Below are 18,182 nucleotides of genomic sequence, written 5' to 3' on the forward strand. Positions count from 1 at the left end.
ACACACACACACACACACACACACACACACACACACACACACACACACACACACACACACACACGCACGCACGCACGCACGCACGCACACGCACGCACACTATTTTTTATTAACGCAGAATTATTAATTTTTTTGTTAACAAATGAAAAATTAAGAAAATTAAGAAAATTAAATAGAAAAAGCAATTATATATAATTAGAAATTTCGCTTTATATGGTTCTATTCGAATCAGTAGTTTAATCGGAATTTGGTCGAAGTCTTCCATCTCATCATGTTATCTCTCTATGAGTAACATATGTTGCAGCTGCAGGTATATATTATACATCATATTGCGCATCTTGCAGGAAATTAAGAAAAGGTTTTATAAAAAGAGAATTAAAATAATACGCTCGTGAGATACATCACTTTAATGTAATACGTAATATTTTATTTTATTACAATATAAATACAAAAATTAAATGGAATTCTGATTTGAAGTTAGATGCCGATGATAGCTCGTCCTGGACGTGTAATTTCAGGCATTGAAAATAAGGACTCAGACAATAGAAATAATTCAAATAGCATAAATAGTTTAAAAAGAATTCAGTCATAAATGTGTTATCATATTAGGTGTATTTTTGCATGAAAATTTTAAATAGAAAAATAATGGATTTCTTTTTACTACACCTAATATTTGAGTTCATTGTCAGATGCAAAAAAAAATTCTTTTTAAAAACTTTTCAGAAAATAATTCTTTTCCGAAAATAAACTCAAATTGATGATATACGACTGGATTCTTTTTGAACTCTCTGTGTCCCAGACAACAATACACAATATATTTATAAAATGTTAACAAAATAAATATTTATAATTATATTATATTTATAAATATTTATAAGATTTATTAGAAATATTATATTTTATAAATATTATATTTTTGTGTTGTAAATTGCACAAATCATTTATTTTAAATATTACGAAATATTTATTGTAAATGTTGTAGTAAATGTTATAAAAGTATAACTTAATAAGACATTAGAACTTAAGTAAAAAATAGGTACTATAAATATTTATTTACATATATTCATCATAAATATTATATAAAATATTTAGTCTATATTTTAATAATTCATATATTTCAAATAATAAGCTTTATATAAAATATGTCTAAAATATTTATATTGCATTTCAAAAAATGAATGGTAATAAATATATCATAAGTATTCTGTGTCTGGAATTTGTATAATATGTATACTATCTGACAGATTTCAACTTATCAGAAACCATGTATTCTGATTTCTGATATGTTGAAATCTGTTTATTAGTTTCATTTTATTGTGGCTGCAGTTGATTTAAACACTTTCAGCGCTTTCAATACTTTTATTCTTATTTTATGTCTAATAAATCGAATGAACGATAAAGACAGAATGATGAAGCGCTTAAATCGTGTGAGCGTCCAAATCGACCGTAGCCTGTATTTGACCCTTTAGAATTACTCGAAGCCAGGAAATGATGAAGCCGTGGATGATGATGAATCTTTTCACGTGGTATCGCGCAGCCATCGTCCTGGAGTGCGTTGTTTCATTTGATGTTCGCATAAAATCATTCCTTCCTTATTGTTTATTAAATGTTAAAAACAAGAATAAATAATGCTTGTTAGTGTTGTAAAAGTCAAATGGAATGCACTCCCTGTGAAAGCGCGGCTGACACGTGCGTTTTCTGAGTCAATACAATTCCAGCGGAGGTGCGCGAGCGTATCCGAACGCGGGCTCTGAATAACCTCACTTCTCTCCGGTACAGTCGCCCGTGGAATTATTGACCACGCGACGTAAATGTCACAAAAGGCACCTCTCACACATTACCGTACTCCGTATAATGCAATCAATGGATCAGTCGTGTATAAAAATAAGATCAAATCAAATAGCGCATTATGCGAATGTTTAGATTGCATTCAACATTTATCAAATTAAATAAAATCGCATCGTGTTGGAATAAATCGATGAGACACGACACGATTTACTCCAATTCAGTATCCCAGTCATTCCCACCGACTGTACTTTTCCCGCGTACAGTCCGCGGGTCAAGTATTGACCGCGGTCAGAACAAGTATTGCCGTGCGACTCGCGTCGCGAATTTGCCACGTGGTTAATTTATTTACAAAACGGAGGACACTAAACACATATCGTGTGCCGATCGGCCTGTTAAACTGTGCCGGACCGAAACGTTGGGGAGCCCGAAATTTCGAACGGCACACCTGTCGCTCGCGTCGATCGCCGCGGACTGTACCGACGATGGCGCGGTACAGTCCGCAGGACTCCGATTGACGACGTGCGACGATCATCAGTGAGACTTTCCAGGAACCTGAGGAACCGGAGGTTCGGCGAGCCGCGGAGGCGATCAGGAATCTGGATTACGCGCGATCTGCGTCTCGGTGACGCGGCCGCGACACTCATCTCGCGCGCGTCTTGGGCGTCGTGACGCCAGCCGAAGGACAAAAGAATTTCGACAGACTGTACTCGACGGCAGTTGTATTGACCGCGGACGCGTGTCCCTCCCGCTGGGTATATCCCTTCGTCTGGCTACGGCGCGGAGCGGAGTGGAGCGGTGAGAAGCGGAGTGGTGAGAAAAGGAGAGCCGTACGTTTCGGCGAGACGAGAAAGAGTCAAAGAGGCCGAAGAGAACCCGGCGCGACGTTTGGCGAACGGTGGTGACCGATGCGGGAGCGACGTACCCGCGTCCGCGGGTGAAAGAAAACGACACGACTCCGCGAGAATCCGGACGTCGAGACGCTGTCCGAAGACGCTCGGTGATGTCGACGACCCTGGCACGATGACGACATTCGCCGTTGAGTTAATCGATTCCGCGATAACCGGATCCTTCCAGGATGCTCGCGAGTGATTGCGAAGCCGAGCTTTGAGAGAGAAAGAAGGAGAGAAAGAGATTCGAAGGCGACGATCGGTGGTCGCCTCTCGTCACGTGATTCGCGTCCTTTCGCATACGTCACACGTCGCGTGCGATTTAAATCCCCGCTTGGTCCGTCGTTCCCGAAGACGAGGAAGATGGGCAAGACGAGAGGCGTCCACGAGACGACTCCCGAATTGAGGAATCGGATGGTGGGAATGTACGAGGCCGGTCTCGGCCTGCGAGAGATCGCCGCCGCGGTCAATTGCTCGGTAAATAAAGCTTATGTTTATATGAAATTATAGATAAACATTATATCATAGATAGAAATTATATTAATAAATCAGCTTTAATCTCGATTTGATAATGTTTTTCTTGTTCTACGAATTAAAAAAAACGATAAAGAATAAGTTGAACCAAAATTAATCTATATTGTCTACATTTCTATCAATGTAGATTTAATCTCAATTTATCTTCCTCTAGTTATAAGTATTTAAAAAGTATTTAAAAAGGTATTTTTATAAGTATTTAAAAAGGTATTATTATAAGTATTTAAAATGATTTTTCTAATTCTTAAAAGATAAAAGTAAGTTAAACTGAGATTAAAATTAAAATTAATCTACATATATAATTGGTTCAGTTCTATCAGTGTAGATTAGCTTTAATCTCCGTTTAACTTAATTATCTTCTTCTAATTCTAAGAATTAGAAAAAGATATGGTTTTTTTTATTTCTTAGAATTGAAAGAAAATATGTGAAAATAATCTCAATTTGACTTATTTTTTTGTCTTTTTAGGAATAAGTTGAACTGAGATTAAAGTTAATCTACATCAATTATACCCATTTCCACCAACGTAGATTAACTTTAATCTTGGTTTAACTTACTCTTCGTGTTTTTTAATTCTAAAGAAATTAATTAGAAAAAGATAAAAAGTAAATTAGTCATTTTATGAAGTGATTCAATTTTACTGTTCACTAGAAGAAGATAGAGAGCAATAAATTAAATCAAGATAAAAACTTATTTACATTGATAGAAGTGGACAGTATTCCTTACAGGATTCCTTTGGAATCCTAATACATTGTGGCTTTGATGAATTTTCACGACTGTCTAATAAGAATATATTTGTTAATATCTTGATTGCTTTCAGCAACGTACAGTGAAGAGATGGTTGAATAGATTTGACAAGGAAGGCACAGTGGAGACACGAGAGCGTTGCGGACGCAAGAGAGCCACTACTGTAGAACAAGATGAAGCAATAATTCGTTTAGCCACTCAAACGCCCATAACGGCGGCGAAGGCAGTGCTTCCTGCGTTAGGTCTCACCTGTTCCGTGGATACCGTGAGAGAAAGGCTGCACAAAGCTGGAATCCACAATTGGAGCCCCTCGCGCAAATACATGCAAAGGATTCCATTAGGGTTAATATTTTTGAGTATATTCTATATAGTTTCGATTTTTTTAAGTCTCTGTTCTTTTCAATTAAATTTCTTGCAAGGTTTACCTCTTTCCTCTTTTTTTCCATTAGAGAAAAAAAAATGTTCGCAAAAGTTCAACTGAATAGTCGTTTGTCTTGCAATCTTAAAATATGTAATAATAATACGTATAGAAATACATTAAAGACATTAAGTTCAATGGGTTTCTACTTTTGTCCTTCAGTTTTATACTTGATATAAAGATTATAATAAGCATACAGATGTTTATTTCAATTCGAAATTGTTTAGACTCTCTCAGATTTTAAATATGAAAAAGCAAGCATTCTGTTATATTTATATATTATGTATTATATTATAAGAATAGGTCTGAATAAGCTTTTAATATCTGTTCTCTGATTATGGGATTAATTTTCCAGTGATGCAGACGGCGCAGCGATTCAACAGGCGGTATGGCGACCGACCGGCACCCAATTAGGTAAAAAGAAAACTCCCAAAGATTCGAACAAGTCTGAGAGAAATGTTACTGTTAAAAAGAAGAATCCATCAAAAAAAGTGAGATCTCGAGAGGTGTACGCTGACGATGGTGCACCGACGGAAAGTCTAAAGCAGAATCAAAATGCTGAGCAACAACAGCAACAACAACAACAGCAGCAGCAGCAGCAACAGCAACAGCAGCAGCAGCAGCAACAGCAGCAGCAGCAGCAACAGCAGCAGCAGCAACAGCAAGAATTCGTGTTTTCTCAGCAAAATCTTCCTCCACTGCCTTCCGCTCCTCAAGTCACCGAAATGCAATCCTCTGTATCTACGAGTCAGACGGAGTTTGGCAACGCGTTGAGTCTAGTGCAACAACCGCAGCCTATCTATCAACATCCAGGATTGAACATGGTACAAAATTGGCCGTTGGATTTGGTGCAAGGGAGTCATCATTATCCACAGGTTCATTTTTTATTATTTTTAAGACAAATACAATATGCATGTACGATATAATGTTTGTATATTATCTACAGGGACAACCAAATCCCTTGCCTCACGAGCATCCACCGCCGCCGACGCAACTGCAAGAGCTGCACACACAGCAGGAACAGCAGCAACATCACGCGCAACAGGCCCAGCAGCACGTGCAGGCACAAGTACAGACGCGACTGCAGGATCAATCGCATCAGCAGAATACTCAGTCTCATCATCATAGTCTCGATCAGCAGCGACTGACCGTGGAACATCAAATTCAACAACAACATCAGCACTTGCAATCTGGCAGACGTTCTAGTCCTGAGCAGACGAACGAGAACGTAGGATCGGACACGTGTAGTTCTGGCGATTCATTCGTTTTAAGAATCAGTCGTTCTAATAGTGAGTCATCCTGCGAATGTCAACAGAATAAGAAATCGTCGCACAAAGGCCAAAAATCAGAACGACAGAAGAAAATGAAGAAAGGTGGCAAAGCAAAAGGAACGTTAGAGACTAGCGTGGAGATCAGGAATCGTATGATCGGAATGTCCGAGGCTGGACTATCCACCTTGTCCATTGCATTGGCAATCGATAGATCGGTATGTCAAAAGTATATTGCTCTTACTAAGTTTTAAATTAACCTAGACATAATTCATATATTGTATATCTCATCTATTGTAGATCTCTAGATTATATGTGAATAGTTATGAAAGTTGTATTACAAACTCGAGAAAGTTAACACAAAAGATTTACATGGACATGATTTTGAATTAATCAGGAACGTACTGTTAAAAGATGGTTAGAACGTTGGCATAAGGAAGGCAATGTACAAACAAAGGAACGAAAGGGTCGACGTAGAATTACTACCAAGGAACAAGACGAGGCCATCGTCGCAATGGCTACTCAGCATCCTCTCACCGCCGCTAAATATGTAGCACCTGCGCTAGGTCTTAAATGCAGCGTGGATACAATTAGAGAGAGGCTTCACAAAGCTGGGATACACAGCTGGAAATTGGGCAAAAAGCAAGGGTTAGATAAATTATCTCTATAATTTTTCTTTTGAAATGTTCTTTAGGAACTTCTAAAAAAATTTTGTAACGAGACTGAGTTTGTTGAGAAATATATTTCTATAATTAAAATGTATTCTAATTGTGAAACATTTTTTGTAACATAAAAACAAAATGTTATGTATTTTTTTTTTAGCGAAGGCAATGCAGTCCACACAGTTCATTTGTGGCAGCCTAGTGGCAATCGTCCTAACAAACCGAAAATGCCGGGAGAAAAGAAGAAGAAGAGTAGTGATAAGAAACGTAATCAGATAATAAATAACAGTCAAAAACGTATCATGCGGAAGAAGAAAAGTAATGAGCCACCGCCACCACCAAAAGCGATTTCACCTCCGGCAAACATAATACAGGAACAACCTCCATTACCGTTCCATAATCCTGGAAACAGTAAGTGTTGAGTAATAATAATAATAATAATAATAATAATAATAATAATAATAATAATAATAATAATAATAATAATAATAATAATAATAATTTCCTGATAACACATAATATGAATACACATGTGAGAAAAAACTAATTTCTTTAAATCACTTTTTAGTGGGAAATTATGTTTCGGGTCCTAACATAATGCAACCAGTGCATAATATTACCGCACCTCCCGCACTGTCGCAACCGCCTCCGCCAGCACCGCAACTGATGTCGATGGGCCCAATAATGCAACAGAGACCGGACTGCAGATTGGCACCGATAGTTCCACCTGTGTCGGGCCCGAGCAATTCCGGCGTCGCGTATCCATCGTGCATGGTCAGCGGCAGTAGTCATGCCAGTCACATGGAGCAAACAGATCCTCTAAATTACGAGCCATATATTTGGAGTTTTTAGATACATCAGTACGACAATCTGAACCGCATATGTAGGAAAAAAAATTGAAAATTGAAAAGTTTAATTGCAATTTGAACAAACTCCGTCATTTATTAGCACCGCAAAATATGTTTTTATGAAAAGGGTTCCGGCAATTGAAAATCAGTTTGAGAATCAGTGATGCAGAGATTTTGTCAATACAATTAAGATAAATATTTTAGTATTATGACTTTTATGTACGCGATTTAACTTATACATAAATTGCAATATTAGAAGATATGTCTAAGCATGTGCAAGAAGAAAACTCGATAATTTTATTGTTATATCTAAGAAAAAATTATTGATTTTAAAGAGAAACTTTTATAATACCATACAGCGTTTAGACCAATTTAAATCAACATGAAGACTATAATATGTACATATAGAATCGTATAGAATAGAGCAAAGACGTCACATTTATTTTGCTATAAATATCGTCTCTTTAAATAATGTGCAGTCATAATTAAATCATTGTATATTAAAAATTGATTTTTATACAATATGATCAAACTTCATTAACTTAAGGTTTTAACATTTATGTTGTAAATATCTTTAACAGTTGAAAGAAAACATGATCTGAATATCAAATGAATTTAGACACAAATATCGGCTGATTCGGCATATAAACTACTTATTAATAGTATGTAGAATAGAAAATCCAAGAAACTTCTTAACGAATCTAATAATAGATCTATTTTCGATATATAACTCCTATTCGATCCTTTTTTGTGAGAGTTATATATAAATGATTTTACATAGTATATATTCTATATATTTAATTAATATATATATGAATCTATTTTAAAACTACAGTACAAATTGGCACGTTTCAATTAGAAAAGTGTAGCAAATCAATTTCAAGCAGGCTGTTAAACTCATCCAGTGCAAACTCCTTTTTTTTATGATATTCGTACACAAATTTTTTTATGATTAATACTATTACATTATCATAAGTTTTATATCATTTCATATACACAAATTTTTCTTTTAATGCAGCATCCAATTAAAGATTGGTATTTGTTATATAATTTTTTTTAAATAAAGCAGCATTGATATTCGTCCGTATACAATTACCGGTGGTACAAATGCAAAGTAGTGCACTAGTTACACGAAAAATGTGTGAGATATGTAGATAAATTTTGTTGGTATTTCAAATGCCCATCTTCCTTCATGTATTGATATTAAATAGTAGAGTATTACATATACTCATATCGAGTGAGAATATGACGTTGTATTTTACAATACATGACATTACGTCAACGATAATATCATCATGTATTGTATATATCACACGATTAATAGAAATATTTTCAGCTACTTCCACTGAGATCTCCATCCCATTTTGTATTTGTTTTATAAGGGAAAATAAAAACAATTAGACTACAACTAGACTCATTATCCATACTATAATCTGGTTTCTCTTCTTTGAGAATAGTATAAATGTACCTTTTTGTACAGAAAGGGAATTAATCTAGCCAATTGCATGTAGCTTTACTTCAAATTATAACTACAATTTCACTTTTTATCACGTGAGCTCCCAAATTTGCGAGACGTTATTTACGACCGCGTTGGGATTACTTTTGTGGAACATGAAGTATCCCTGAATCTGTGCCGGACTGACATCTTTCTTGAAAGACATGACACTGTTCGCAAAATCCTTTGCAAGTACACCAGAATTCTTGCCCGGTTCCTTGTAAAATCTTAAAAACATTTGCTCAACCTGATTTGTACTGCACCATCCTGAAAGATAGCATCGAAATAATTATTATATTTAAATTCATTAATTATATTTCTAGTCTCTTATTTTTCTATACATACCAATATATTCTTTTACATCGACTCTGCCCGGTCTAACGAGCGCAGGGTCTAATCTATCCAAATAATTAGTCGTCATAAATAATATTCTAGCTTCTGTAGAAGCCACACCATCCAAACAGTTTAATAGACCACTGAACGTTACTCTATTGAGACCATCGTATGCTGCCTTAACTGAAGTTGAAAGCAAAATATGAAAATAACTAATTTATTTATTGTTCTAATACCTTATTTTGTGCTTTATAATTAAAAGTCATCTCTACCTTGTTTAGAATCTTCCCTACTGATAAAAGCGGCATCGATATCCTCCAGCAGGATGATCGTTTGCTGTGGTGCTACTGCTAATAAGTGATTCAGTCTATCATCCGTCAGACCTCTTTCGGATAAATTTAAAACACAAATGCCGCGTTCTAATTCCCCGGCCAACGCGGTAATATATGAAGATTTACCGCATCCCGGAGGTCCATGTAACAAATAGCCCCGGCGATATGGTATTCCTAGAAAGATTGTTCTTAATTCTTGGAAACATGTATACATGCAGCATTGCTTTTTCGATTTGCTAATGAATGACATCGGATTTTGTATTTAGAGCAGAAAGTAGAAATCTTATAGTAAATTCTGTTAGTTTTAAAAATTCTGTCACTCGCACTATACGAGATTAATATACATAAAGACTATTTTAAATAAAATACTTAAATGCAGTTGCTAATATAATTAATTTTTGACAAACAATGAAATAATGTATTAACACTGGAATTATCAACATTTTTTATTCATTAAAAGAAACGAACGGATAAATTATTATGAAAACAAAGAAAATAATAAAAAGTTATTTTGTCAATATAAAACATGATTAGTTAAAAATTGAAAACTTTATAGAATCCTATCTTTTACACAAGAAGATTATTAATCTAAAAAATAAAAATCGATAATGACTGTTCTTACTTCTAACATTAAATAACAAGACAATATCATTATTGAGTATTTAAAATATTTATATACTTTTACATTAACTTCACTAATTTCACATCTAATTGCTTTTAGTGTACACTAATCTAATCTATAATGCAAGTGACTGAACTGAATTCGCTATTAGATTTACCTCTTTCGCTGTACCACGACGGATTATTGATGAATTCCCGACAATCGTTTAATATCCTCTCGGAGATACCGGTATCTAGGACTACCGATTCCAGCGGTCTTCTCTTTCTGGCATGTCCAAACTGTCGCCATTCGCTCCCCATGGCAACATACATTATAGTCTTTCCTTCGTGTTCTTTCAAAGCCATTTGTCTGGCTATACGAATTAAGAATTGCCTCTGATTTTCTGATGTTACGTAATGTGTCTGTAAATATTTTAACAACTCAACCTTCTTCGAGAATATTAAAGTATATGCTTCTGTCTTTGCCAAACGCCGTCAACTGCACAGTTTCCCATGGTACGCCCATATGTAGATCTAAAGTCTGTTGTTCTCTAGTTCTTTCTACCTTTATCCAGTTGCCTTTATATCTGTAAAATTAGGAAAGATATTGAAGATAGTCAAGCCGAAGAAATTCTAGCTTTAGTTTAAATAAATTAATTTAAAATAAATTGTAATTAATATAGAGTGCTTTTTATTTGGTGAAACAAATGTTGTTCTGTCTTCGTTCTCAATGCAATTGAATATCAAGCAAATAGAATGATGTTTGTTGACTTATGTCACTAAATTGCACCCAAATTTTATTTTTTAGCAGAAAATATTAGCATTTAAAAAATTCAGTCATATCCTGACCTGAAAAAATGAGTTCCTATGCTAGGAATAAAATCATATTTGGTTTTTACATGACCAGTCTCTCTCTGTTCAAAGCTAGTTTCCACAGAGAGATGCTGTGTCTTTCGTGCGCCTTTGTGCGTGATCCATTGCAGAAGCCACTGATAACTCTTATCGCGGCATGGAACTTCCAAAGTGATCATATAATGTCGTCTAATAAAAAAGTAACATATTAAATTAAATAAACAAACTGTACTTAACAAATACAATAAATATTATAAAAAATTTGCTGTATAAAGCAAGTGTTTATAATTGTACCTAAATAATACAGCTCCAACCTGAACGCCTTTTCTCAACAAAGCAGCTCCAGCTCCAAGGCCAAATAAACCAAAGCCAGCGCCGAAGTAAGGATTATCAGATAGAGTTTGCACGTATTCGACAAGTGTCATGATGCAATTTGCACAAATAGCAACATAAAAATGTGTTACAAATGAGAATTAACAATAATTAACAATCTCTCTCTGATGGAAACTATTCTTTCGGTCCTCTAATTAGAAAAATCATTATAGAACTATGTAAACAAATACAATGTGAGTGAAAATATGGAAGTATGTTACTTCGCTGGATGATGAAGTTGCGTCATTAATCTTTCTTCTACGAAGTATATAACGTTTTGGATAATTATTTAGAATAGCCTCTCCATCTAAAATTTTAATAAAAATATATTCATTCGACGCGTTTTCAGTCAAAATGAAAGAATCTGACAAAAAAATGCGGCGGTTGGTCTCGTGAATCGAGTTATTAAATTTTAAAGTTAGAGACTTTAGAGGTTAAAATATCTGTCATTCTGATTCGATATAGCACGTACATGTTCTGCTTTAATTATACAAATTCACTGCTTTAAAAATAAATTCTCTGCTTTACAAATTCACTAATGCAAAGACAGTAAATTTATGTTTGTAAACCAATGAATTTGTGTAATTAATACATAGCGGATGTAACAAGTCGGAAGGGCAAGTATCTCTAAAGTCTCCAACTTTCATGCTTAATATCTTGGTGAGGCAGAGCTTATTTCTATTAGATTTTTTCATTTCATGCAAAAACGCATCGAATAAGTCTAAATTTATTGATTTTTGAGGTGATTCTGCTAAACTGTATAATTACCAATATTACATATTCAGACACAAATTTGCGTGCCGTAAAAAATTATTGATTGATGAGGGCACGTCACTGCGAGTCAGTCTTTTATGTGCAGTGGAGAACGAGAGCGAAAGGAAAACGCACAGCGGAGTACAATATTATGTATGTATATACACGAATAAAAGCCGTCACGTTCTTCCACGAACGACGATCAAGTGAAAAACTGAGAAATTAATCTTTCGCGGATAAGACTTTGAAGCTTTTTATCTTTCAATAATTCCATGAATTTACCTACAATCGCTGCGCAAATACCGATTGTGATAATAATCGAGTTGATGGTACCAACTGGTATCTCCTCCATCATGCTGGTTTCCTCCATGATTTCCTCCACCATGGTGAATAATGGAAGTGATTCATCTTTCTTCTTTTCATCATGATAGCGACCATAGCGACCGTTAAGTAAATGTGTTGCGAGATGTTGAGTGCATTCCGGGTCTAGACAGTCATAAAAATTTTTGAACAGCAAAACTGTTGCGTTATGCTGAATGCAAAAAAGTTAATGTTATTGGTTGAATAAGGATAGTGCCTATTGGGCGTTTCCTGTTCAATGGCTCCTGTTAACTGAGATCTCAAACTGCTTTCAACATGATAAGTCTGGTAAATAGTTATTCTGTAATTAGAATTAAGAGTATTGTTTACATTAGCTTTGTTCCCATATTCACTGCTACAGAGCTGAACTATAGTACAGGTAATATATACTAGATATTCAATATTGGCAGTACTAATATTGCAACACAATAATACTATTCTGGTTTATTTGGGTCTATTAATTTATAGGTTTATAGGTTTATAAACTAGATTAACTCAATAAGTTAGTATTTTATACATCTCTTATCGATTAATTAGTTTATTTACTATTTATATTGTATCTTGTTTTTTTTTGGTGATAAAACGATAGACAATATTCATGGCAGCCATATGAATACTATTCAAGTCTGTTTTTTCAGACTTTTCTTTATAGAAGATCAGTTTTGTGAAAACATACTACCAACCAAACCAGACTTACTATGTTGAAATACAATTTTGTATTATTTTATATCTGAGCCTGTATTGAAACTATTAAATAAAGATTTTGAATCATGTTGACCTGTTCTAATTTACCAGATAGGGACAGGAAGCGCCTTCATCAGTATCAGACTACTAGATCCTCTACCTCTACAGAGGATCCGAAATGCTCATTTATATTTTATATTTTATATTTTTTATATTTTATATTTATATTTTATTTCTTATATAGGAATCATATCAAAAACAAGTACTTCGGGAAGGATTATTTGTATTGTTAATTTGATTTCCAGATTCGATGAAGATAAATTTGATAATAAATTCTATTTAAAAGCGAAGAATTAAAGTTATGCAATTTACTAAAATTTTAATAAAAATATAAATCAATTAACATAGGCATAATATAACTTCGACAATTAATTTAAATAATCGCTTAAATATAAAGTGATAGACATCACGTGGCTGATAATTGAACTAAACTTGTGAGCACTATATTATACCAAAATCGCATACACATATACACATAGGATATATAGGATATCAAAGAGAATCAAGGGAGAGTGGAGTGGATTCAGCCAGAAGCTGTTTGTGGAGTGAGTACGAGATATGGTAGAATTCTACTATATCTTCAATTGCGATGATGCAGGAACAAACATTAAATTATGATTGAAGAAATATGAATATGAAAATCTTCTATAAATTATATTTCGTAGGATATTCTTGGGTCAATTTGCTAAAAAGTGAAAAGTAACTTTTGGCTCTTCACAATCTCTACATTCGAACACGTGTCGCATAATATGGAGCACTGCTAGAAACAACATTCCAGTACCGATAATTACAGAATTTTTAATATATTTTGGGGATGATCTTAATTATTACTCTTGATTATTACTGAAAGGCACCTCGCAGAAGTAATGCATTATTGAAAAAATGATAGCCAGAAGTACGGAAAAAATATAATTATATTATATATAATTATATATAATTAAAAAATAGAATTTATTTCATTTCACAACGGCTGATCGAGGAAAATTGACACATTTAAATTAATGTTATTTTTTATTTAATGAATTTCTTACTTCTACTCAAAATAAATTGTAACATTTAATGTTTCATATATTAGTCCATTTATATTTTACACAATAATATATGTAATATTGGGTTGTCCGGAAAATTCGTGCCGATGTTGAAGGAAAATTGAAACGCAGAAAATTTTAATTTAATAAATGTATATTAAAATTTAAATTTTAGTCGGCACGAACTTTTCGGACAACCCAATATAAAATAATACAAAATAATTAAGATAACAACGTAATATAAATCGATTGATGAACATTAATAAAAAAAATTAATACATTGAATACATTTTATAAACATTTAGAAACTGAATTGTAAAAATTTTTTTCTTGCTATCAATGACTCGGCATTATCTTAAAAAAATATATCACTATGTGTGTATGTATTTAAATAATAACAAAAGAAGACGAAAGAAAAGAAAAAAAGAAAGGAAAAGAAGAGAAAGAAACAAAAAATGAAAAAGAAAAAGAAAAAGATTAGAAAATTAATTTGTAGTCTGCTGTTACAAATGATTATATTTCATTTTATGTTACAAAAAGTATCTTTTACTACGTATAATGTACCATTGTTTGATGAAGTCAACTCCAGGTGTGGCTTGAATATGCATCTTGTTTTCTCTCTCTTTCTTTTGTCTTTCCTTTGTTTTTTAAATATTCTTGCAAATAATAATCACTGAACATCTACTTAACAGCTACTTCTGAGCTGATTTAAAATGACTGGAATCTATCGATTAATCCTCAATAAATGCAGGAGAAAAAATCACGAGGTTGTATAAATGTCAGTTGGTTCCGGGATCATTTCTACGTTAATGTTAAACATTCTATTATAGCGGAGAAAATATAATTATGATCGTTGACGTTCGTATAATATGTATAAATCGTTCGTGCTAATTTCCACGATGTTGGTACGTTTTTTAGACAATGTATTATTAATGCCGTAATACTAAAGAGTGCATTTACAATATGTACAATATTTTGGGTCCATGCTCCAAATTTTATTACAAAGATCTTTCTTTTCTTTTACAATCGAGAACAGAGTGTAAATAATTAAATAATATTACTTATATTCGTTATATTCGTTAATACATTAAGAAATTTACATACTAAGTTAAAAAATTAATACATAAATCTATGTAAATGCAATTGACATTAGTAATCACAATTAACTTATCTTTCGTGGAAAATTAATTAAGCTATACGAATATTCTCTAATAGCAATTAATATTTAATCCTAATCGATATTTGTTTCGAATTTATTTTTTTTATTTTCGCGGGCTCAATGTATTTTAAATTAATATTTCTTTATCATTAAAGTATCTTCAAAATCTCTAACATAATTAATTTTTCTACATTTTAAATTTCAAAATTCGAGAAATAAGACTATGTTAAAATTATGCAAAGAATATTAGTCTAAACAATTTTTCATAACGTAGTTGAAGAAAATATTCAAGTTCATGAATGTATCCACGAATACCTATTAGTTAATAATCATACAGTCATAAGGCATTAAAAAATCGATACAATCTTTTATTTTTAGTGCCACATAAAAATGTCCTATATTAACAATGGCGTATTTTAGAAATAGCTGGTTACAGTAAAAAAATACGGAATATGTTCTGATAGTGTCGTGCAGTATTCGTATAATTATTGCCAGAAAATAATTTCTCCGACTTTCTGATTGACAAAGTGCAAAAATATCTCGCGTAAATGCAACATGGACCCAATTTCAGCGCAGCATTTCCCGATGTTTGTCGGAACGTTTTTACTCGCGCGTTGTTACATCGAGAGTTCTCTATGGAATTCTCCTAGAGAATTCCATGATAATAATTCCAGCACACATACGCAATCGATTAATTTCTTAGTCTACGCCGTTACAACTAATCGAACTCGTTACTTGAGTCCCATTCTTTCTCTCTCTCTCTCTCTCTCTCTCTCTCTCTCTCTCTCTCATATTTCTAGTCTCACATATCGTGATCTAAACGCACCACCGTCGGGAAGCTCACCGGACGGGACGCAATAAGAGCTTTTGTGGAAGCCTTGAGCAAATCTGTCTGCCATTTGTTTACCAATCCTTGGCAGACAGATCCCTATTATTGTTCACGATTGGTCTTCTGTTTAGGTTATTTCACTGGATTTGTCTAAAATTCGCTCTATTTTTCTTCTTTTCTTTTTTCTTTTCAGCTTAATAATCTTAAACACGAACTTGATGAATAACTCGGTTGCGTATTCTTTAGGATCCTTTTCAGGAAATACGATTTACAGAGTTTAAAAGAGATTAAAAGATACAAGCAGGAAAAATCATTAACATAGATTATTAAAACGAATCGATAATTGTCGCTCGATAATTATAAGAATCCGACGAATGAAAGGCTTAACAGAGAAAGGATTTCTTTTTTTAAAGATTTTTTTTTCAGAATAATTATAATAAACAATAAAATAACGCAAATAGAAATTCACGACGTCGGTACGCAACCTTTTACGACGTGAAGGAACTTTGTGAAGGACGTAAATGTACAGAAAGACCGTATCGATCCCTCGAAAGGACAGAATTGTTTTTGGCAAAAGTTGTCGAAGGTGTGCGCTTCCACGACTGGGCTATTTCATTATTTTTAAATACTTTGGAAATTGTGCTTTGTTATCTTTTCAGACATCAATTAACAAGAAGCAGAAAAGTTTTAAGTATAATACAGACTGTGCTCCAAAATTTACTACCATTTCTGAAAATCTATAGTTTACGTTTACTATAGATTTTCAGAATTAGCAATGAAATTTTTGGAATACAATCACAGAAACTGCATCAATTATCTTATTAGTAGAAATAATACTGTAAAAAATAAATATTGGAGTTTCCTAAATGTAACGTAGTTATTAAACATCGATAATTATGCACAGTTCCCGAATAACAATTATCTTTGTAGTTACAATACAGATTAATTCAGATCTCTTTGACGCTGTCTCTCCAGTCGCGTGGAGCAGCGCGGACGGCTAGGTAGAGTTGAGGACGAAATTTCTCATGAAAAATAGTGAGAACAGCTTTCTCGAGAAACGGAAAGATCTTTCTTTTTGCCTGGCTCGTTCTCGACGGTGGTGCGAGGCGAAAAGGAAAGGGACGGTGGTCTGAGACTGGCTCGGTTTGTGGACACAAATTAACTCGACCTGTGTCTAGCGCCTAAATATGAATATTCCCATTTCACTTTTACTCTCGCAAATTAATACTTAGGAATTAGAATTAATAGATAAAATTAATTGTCTAGAGACAATTGCACCAATGTAGATTAAAGTGATTAAACGAATTTCTTCTCCTCTTATCTCGACGTTACATTAATTAACTTTAAAATCTAGAAAGAGGTAAGGACCGTTAATCGAGTTATTACAATAAGCTAGTTACAAGTTAGTGCGCGAATAACTCTTAATAAAGCGAAAGTAATTAATAATTGTTTTACTAATAATAAATTAATAGTACAAAAGAAGAAGATAAACATAAAATAAGGAAATAAATCACGAATAAAATAAAAATCTGAGAAAAATGGCTTTATTCCGAAATAAAATATGTCGATGTTGAATTATATAAAACGGGAAATAGTGTCTTCATTCGCGACACGCGTCGTAGACACAGGTGACGCGATAATTACAAGATATAGATATAATATAATAGCGACAACTGATCGATTGATAGTCGATAAACGATCGATAAATTCTCTTTAGGTAATTTGTCTTACCGCGACGAAGCCGACAGACAATATACAAATAGTTACAATAATAAATACACAATTGCAGCAATAATATCGATAATAGCAATGATAATAAAGACAATAGTAGTAGCCGCCATAACAAATTTGATTGACTGACAAATTCATAACATTATTTACGTTGTATACATGTAAAATTTATCTTGCAGGACGCTCCATTACATTGTTTTAAATTGTGTGTACATCACAATAAGATGTACAATGACAACAATTATTTATAAAACTATACTAACATGATCGAAACTTCATCGAAACTCCATCATTGAATTACATAATCGGTTGTCTTAATTGAAATTCGCTATGCAATTTTTCCAAGTTATACATATATATCACTAGAAAGATGTGTGTGTGTGTGTGTGTGTGTGTGTGTGTGTGTGTGTGTGTGTGTGTGTGTGTGTGTGTGTGTGTGTGTAG

General features: G+C 33.6%; 3 protein-coding genes across 3 annotated transcripts in view; 1 reads left to right on the top strand and 2 right to left on the bottom strand.

Moving 5' to 3' along the window:
• Positions 1 to 2,432, bottom strand: part of LOC105622391 — a 4,836-nt gene extending 2,404 nt beyond the window's left edge. The window contains exon 1 of the mRNA XM_012203817.1: positions 2,234 to 2,432. Coding sequence (XP_012059207.1) covers positions 2,234 to 2,432 — 199 coding nt within the window. The remainder of the gene's footprint in view (positions 1 to 2,233) is intronic.
• Positions 2,433 to 3,038: 606 nt separating this feature from the next.
• On the top strand, positions 3,039 to 7,154 carry LOC105622393 (histone-lysine N-methyltransferase 2D-like). Its single transcript, XM_012203818.1, has 7 exons — positions 3,039 to 3,152; positions 4,028 to 4,296; positions 4,728 to 5,247; positions 5,319 to 5,858; positions 6,038 to 6,288; positions 6,463 to 6,713; positions 6,871 to 7,154. The coding sequence occupies exons 1-7, from the start codon at positions 3,039 to 3,041 to the stop codon at positions 7,152 to 7,154; spliced, it is 2,229 nt and encodes a 742-aa protein (XP_012059208.1).
• A 1,543-nt stretch (positions 7,155 to 8,697) lies between these two features.
• On the bottom strand, positions 8,698 to 11,187 carry LOC105622394 (mitochondrial chaperone BCS1). Its single transcript, XM_012203819.1, has 7 exons — positions 11,057 to 11,187; positions 10,760 to 10,951; positions 10,358 to 10,497; positions 10,090 to 10,284; positions 9,251 to 9,484; positions 8,991 to 9,161; positions 8,698 to 8,912 (listed from the first exon to the last, which is right to left on the bottom strand). Exons 1-7 carry the CDS (start codon positions 11,185 to 11,187, stop codon positions 8,698 to 8,700), a joined length of 1,278 nt encoding a protein of 425 aa, XP_012059209.1.
• Positions 11,188 to 18,182: the final 6,995 nt, after the last annotated feature.

Source organism: Atta cephalotes (genome assembly GCF_000143395.1).
Source record: "Atta cephalotes unplaced genomic scaffold scaffold00044, whole genome shotgun sequence".
Taxonomy (NCBI): Eukaryota; Metazoa; Arthropoda; class Insecta; order Hymenoptera; family Formicidae; genus Atta; species Atta cephalotes.